The 6,272-nt window shown below is 42.8% G+C and overlaps 1 protein-coding gene across 3 annotated transcripts in view; it reads left to right on the top strand.

The window, feature by feature from the left end:
- The first annotated feature begins 1,908 nt into the window (after positions 1–1,908).
- The window catches only part of NEDD1 (NEDD1 gamma-tubulin ring complex targeting factor), a 50,249-nt gene continuing 45,885 nt past the window's right edge, over positions 1,909–6,272 (top strand). For 2 of the 3 annotated variants that reach the window (XM_040491153.1, XM_040491151.1), the window contains exons 1-2: positions 1,909–2,003; positions 4,709–4,852. In XM_040491153.1, coding sequence (XP_040347087.1) covers positions 4,717–4,852 — 136 coding nt within the window. In that variant the 5' untranslated portion in view covers positions 1,909–2,003; positions 4,709–4,716. Of the gene's footprint in view, positions 2,004–2,138; positions 2,391–4,708; positions 4,853–6,272 lie in introns of those variants that run through there. The other variant, XM_040491152.1, reaches the window with a different exon arrangement.

Below are 6,272 nucleotides of genomic sequence, written 5' to 3'. Positions count from 1 at the left end.
CGAACCTTTCTCTTTCTTCTCTTTCCGTTTCTTTCTTTACTTCTTTCTTTCTTTTTGCAATATTGTTATGACGTAGCTCTTTGTGTCTAGAAATATCCCTTGTCATATCTAGAAATATTTCATGATATCTACTTTTGGAAAGGTACATATGTTTATATAATTCATATATTAGGGAGGTTTTTAACATTTGGCTTCTATTGCTTAAACTTTACAGATCTGAGGTAACTATGCATGTAGACACAAGGGTAGGACACAAGAGTGACAGAACCGTCTCAAGAACGTGTATGTTTTGATGAGGCTGTGGCACCAGCAAGGAGGGGCAGTGGAAGTTAACATTTGGCTCTTCATGCTGTCTTTTAGCTCTTGACTATACAGCATATTGACTATATAGCACAGTCTTTATAGACTTATGGTTATGGGTTTAACTCCTGTTCATACAATTTCTTAACTGTGTGACCCTGGGCAAGTTACTTAACCTCTGTTTCTTCATATGTATACGTATAATAGTATATGTTTTTAGAAGGATGAAATTATATATGTAGTACACATACACACATACCTATACATGTATACATGTTTAGTAAAGTATGCATTCAATTAATATCTATTGTCGTGTATGTTATATTATACATTTGTATTCTATGACATGTATTATATTTTGTGTCAGATAGTCTCAATTTTCCTTCTGGCTTCAACTTTTCAGAGATTGTGTTAATTGTCTTTTCCTTCCCATTTGCCTCAATTCTCCCTGTCCCTAGTCCATTACTCTATTTTCTCATTTTTCCAACTTTTTGGCAGGAAAATGCCAAAACTTTGGCATTTGGCATTTGACTATACATGCCAAAATTGGATTTAATAAACTCAAGAACTGTAAACTATACAGTGAAGGCAGCTGCCGCTTGCTATCTTTCTCTGTTTGAGGCTCACCATCAGTCTTTACATCTTGGTTAGGACTTCAATTTCTGCTCCGAAAAATTGCACTCAGAGTTTCCAAGTCATCTGCAACATGGGTACAAACAACTGGGGCTTATGTACCTAGTTCAGAAACCCACTCCTAGTTCTATGTCACACTTGCGATGAGGGTATAATAATACTGTTTGCAGAAGAAATGACCTATTCGTATTATAAGTATTCTAAGAAAAATTGTCAGCAGAGCTAAAAAAAAAAAAAAAAAAAAAAAAAAAAAGCTTTGTTATTAAAAACTCAGTTAAGACCCTCTTTTTTCCATGCTGAGAAACATCCCTTTCAAAAGAATTCCCAACCAGATGGTGTTTGATTTCATGACCCTGCAGCACGATTAAGAAGCAAGATCAATGATTAGGAAGAAAGATCATGGGTTTTGAAGTCTGATAGCTCAGACACTTACACTTTTGGTTATTTCTTAGCTTTTCTGAGCATGCCTTCTGGTTTGTAAATTGCATGGGGTATTATCTGCTCTTCATGGGTTCCTCTTCAAGGAAGCCTTTCCAAAACCCATATCCATGTTCATTTCCCTTTAGTACATCTTTCTTCATCTGCTAGCTTTCCTTTGAAGCAACTGTCACAGTTTCACTTTTAAGTATGTAATTATGTATTAAGGCCCGCCTCCTACGGCGAACTGTAAGCTCCACGCGGCCAGGAAGAAGTGTTCACCGTACCCATGACTTCCAGGCTAAACTCATCACCGCGCACCGAGTCTAGCCTAGTGCCTGGCACACAGCGGGCAGCCAGCGAACAAACGAACCACAAAGGTGCAGAGCGCCATCGTTGCTGGGGTGTGGAGGGAGCCGCCCACACCCGCAGCTCCCGCCCTGCCCCTGGGGGTAGCTACCAGGAGAGGCGGCCCAGCACCGCCCCAGGCCCTGCCCCGCCATCCCTAGCCACCCCTTCTGGCAGCGCCTCTCCTCATGACGCCACTTGGGGGCGGGACTTCCGGCCGCCGAAGTTTAACAGTCCGGGCGGGAGCCGGAAGCCCAGCGCCGGAGCGGGCCGCGCCGTGCCCCCCGGTGTACCGCGGCTGAGAGGTGAGGTTCCGTAGGGCCCGGGGTCAGCGGGTGTCTTCCCGCCGCGTCCCTGCACACTCCCGAACCTCGCCCGCCCTCCTGCCACCCCGGGGGCGGGTCGGAGGTCCCCGGGCTGCGCGCGCCCGGGCCGGTCCGGTGCTTCGGACAGTTGTCGGGCAGGGGCGCGGCAGCGGGTTTGGCGCGGAAGTGCCCGGGAGCCGCGGGCCGGGGTCGCGCACCTCCGTCCGCGACCGTCTCCGGCTCGACCCGAGAGGTGACCCGGTCTGCTGGGGTAGGTTGGTGGCGTCTCTGAGGGGTGTGTTGCCCCCGAAAAGTTTGCCGCTTCTCCACCGGCCGTCTCCCCGCTTTTGTAAACCTCTCCAGTACGACTCGAATTCATTTTATAAGGTAACCCCAGTTGAGCAAGTTCTCCTGCAAGTAGAATGCACTTTGGGTGAATGAAAGTTGAAGAACTTTTATTTGTTGTAGTGGATTTTTGTTTTCCATGTAGCCGCTCTCCCTAAATTACTGCCTTGTGTCTTGACAGCTCGCTTTGATGGGACCCTCTTTGGGAGGCTGATGTAATGCCTCTCCCTTAAAAGTGCTCAGTTCTCAGCAGACTGGAGGTGAGTGGGCAGATGGTCCCCTTCCCCGCTGCACTTGAAGAGAAGGAAACAGACATTAAGTGACTCTGCCAGAGTCACTGTCACGTAGCTTTGGGACAGATCCTTTGAACACACTTTTTCTGAACCCTGGCTTGAGTGATCTTTCCACACTACATCACACTGCTCAACAGGAACAGTGTAAGCTTATAGTAAAGGCATTTTCCAGTTGTGTTTGCTGGGTTTAAGAGATTGCCTTTCCAGCACTTAATTGTACCTTGAGTAGGGAACCAACATGTTACCACATGTCAAGGTGCCAAATCCAAACACTGCATGTCTACGTTTCAACAGATGACTAAAGGATTTTAATTTTAGTAACGCTGTATTTATCCGATGAATGAAGCATAATGAACCGCATAAGTGACTTTTCTAGTTAACTAAAGTTTTAGTCTTTTTATAAACATATTTTTTTTTTCTCTTGAGAATCAAAGGGCCCTGTAATTTATTATACCTTTAACTTAGCCTTTGAAATAGGGTATACTGGACATAGATGGGAGGCTTTGTTGGTGACTTGGGAGCCTGTGATATCACTAATACAGTGCTGTACTCTTATACTGTCCACACCAGGAAGGTGTAGAGGGTATATCTCTAGGCCCCCTTCCTTTCCCTGTTCTTCCATGTATTTTTGAGGATTTTTTTTCTGACTCATTATGCATTACTACTTGCTCTTAAAGTATCTGCCTAAAGCAGCTCCCTTGCCTTTTGTCTTTTAGACTGCCTTGGTTTGTGAGATCACTTTGTCAGAATTATGTATTTGAATTACATACTGTGAATAAATAATATGAGTGGGGGCATTGTAGACCAATTATTGGTTTAGGGACTTAGTGACAGGCATCTCTTTTGGCTGTATTTGCTAATTCTGGAGTTATTTGGAAAAGCTGAAGTCTCTGGATTTTGAAATGGCAGGAATGCTACATTTTATTACACATTTTAAAAAGATTTAGGGAGGGTTTTTTTTTTTTTTGAGAAAGAGAGACAGAAAAAGTGTACACATGTATGCACGGGGGAGGGGCAGAAAGGGAGCAAGAGAATCTTTGATAAACTTAGTCTTTAAACAGACTTAAATGTTTTCTAATGTTTATTTATTTTTGAGAGAGACAGAGTGTGAGTGGGGGAGGTGCAGAGAGAGGGAGACACAGGATCCAAGCAGGCTCCAGGCTCTGAGCTGTCAGCACAGAGCCCGATGTGGGACTCAGAGTCACAAACTGCGAGATCATGACCTGAGCCGAAGTCTGATGCTTAACCAACTGAGCCACCCAGGCGCCCCTGGAGTGAGACAGCCTTAAGCAGGTTCCATGCCCAGCACAGAGCCCGCCTTGGGATCCAGTGTCAAGACTATGAGATTATGACCTGAGCCGAAATCAAGAGTAGGGTGCTTAACCGATTGAGCCACCCAGGCACCTCAGTTTAGGAAGTTCTATCCAGCAGTTATTTATTGAGTACACATGGTGTGCCAGGAACATTTCAAGACTGATAGTAAACAAGACAAAATCCATTTTCAGGATCTTCGTTCAAGTCAGGAGACACCAACATTATTGTGAGAACAAGAGTTGCAAATAGAAAATGTCATGAAAAACATGAAACTGCATAATGGGCAACTGGTATGGGGCTGCTTCAGCCATGGTGGCCAGGAAGGCCTTTCTGAGGAGACATTTGAGCTGAGACTGGAGTGAAGTGAAGGAGATGACCCTGGGAAATCTGGGGAAAGAGCGTTCCAGGCGGAGGGGGCAGCAAATGGAAGGACTGAGGCAAGAAAGAAGGCCAGGGAGTTTGGTAGCCCTGGGGAAGAGAGGTAGGGGTGTTACACCAGGGCCAGGTCCTATAAGGCATGTCAAGGAGGTTGGATATCATTATAATTGCTGTGGAGAACCATTGGAAGGGTCAACCAAGAGAATATGATTTTAGAAGTATCGTTCCAGCTACTTGGTGGTGAGCACCCGCTCTGGAACAAAAGTGGACAGTGGAGCCACTGGGTTTAGAGTAGATCCTTCATTTTAACTTTTTTTTTTTTTTTTACCTATCCTTAACTGTTTTTTAAGTATAGTGTTTTAAAACTATTTGTAGGTGCAGTCATGCAAGAAAACCTCAGATTTGCCTCATCTGGAGATGATGTTAAAATATGGGATGCTCCATCTATGACATTGGTGGACAAATTCAACCCACACACATCACCACATGGAATCAGCTCAGTGTGTTGGAGCAGCAATAGTATCCTTTAAAAAAAAAACAGAACACTTATTGTTAGGCTAAAAAACCAGTATCAGTGAAACCTTTTGCATGTGACCAATAATATATTTTGCATAGCTATGAAAGCTAGATAGATACAGCGAAATAGTAGTTTAACAGTATATCATCATATGAATGTATATACATATATATGCTACTAGATCCAGACCATAGAATTAGTTTTCTTATCAACAGTTTGTTATTGAACCCAGATGGACTAAGGTAGGTAATGGTGGGAAAACTTCTGAAAGGTTTGGAATGAGTTTTTGCATCTACATTTGGATATTTATGGATCTAGTCTGCAAATTAAAGACAACTCAAAGACAGAAGCAAAATTAAATTTAAAATAAAAATTAAAATTCTCCAACATCCTCATCTTACTGATATGCTCTTATATTTCTCTTCTTGTCTATGTTGAAAATAGCCTGATTTCTCAGAGAAATTGTCTACATTGAATTTTCCTCAGTTTTTCTATGTTTCTGATTTTCTCTCTCCTTGTCTTAGTAAGCTCCTAAATGTGGATAAAATGCATGAGGAAATGAAGTTTAGAAATCAGAATATTTCAACCTTGCACTTTTGACATTGGGGGTTAGATAATTCTCTGTTTGGGGGGCTGTTGTGTGCATTGTAGGATGTTTAGAAGCCTTCCTGGCCTTTACCCACCAGATTCCGGTAGCCCTCAGTAGAACCACTGCTCTAAACAAAGTGCTATGAACATGTTCTGTAAACTTGGTATGCTAGAAATTATCATTCTTTTGTGTAGCTCTTACATACAGACTGTTTCTTAAAGAATAAAGTTTTAATGTGTGTCTGATCTTATCAATACCAAAGTATTAATATTCTGTTTCCTGATAAAAGTAAAAATATCAGAACTTTAAAATATGACTGATTTATGAACAAAAACAAGTTTTCATGCCCAACCGAATTATTCTTGCAAATATGTAACAAAAAATGATGAATTTTTTTATTAAATTAAATTTACCTCTTTATCATTCCTTGATTTTGTATTAAAGTAGGAACATAAATTACTTTGGTGCTCTATTAATCAAACTCCCTGGCCAAGGGAGTACATTTTTGAAGGACTCTCCAGATGTGTAATTGGTGGGGGGGGCAGGAAGGAATTTTTTTTTTTTTAATTTTTTTTTAACGTTTATTTATTTTTGAGACAGAGAGAGACAAAGCATGAACGGGGGAGGGGCAGAGAGAGAGGGAGACACAGAATCAGAAGCAGGCTCCAGGCTCTGAGCCATCAGCCCAGAGCCCGACGCGGGGCTTGAACTCATGGACCGCGAGATCATGACCCGGGCTGAAGTCGGACGCTTAACCGACTGAGCCACCCAGGCGCCCCTGGAAGGAATGTTTTTAAAGAGAGTGACAAATATGTGAAGCTGCTTCTATTATT

Source organism: Herpailurus yagouaroundi, unplaced genomic scaffold (assembly GCF_014898765.1).
Source record: "Herpailurus yagouaroundi ecotype Mexico unplaced genomic scaffold, PumYag 182, whole genome shotgun sequence".
Taxonomy (NCBI): domain Eukaryota; kingdom Metazoa; phylum Chordata; class Mammalia; order Carnivora; family Felidae; genus Herpailurus; species Herpailurus yagouaroundi.
Note: the sequence above shows the minus strand (reverse complement) of the source record. Positions and strands in the feature narration are given on the sequence as shown.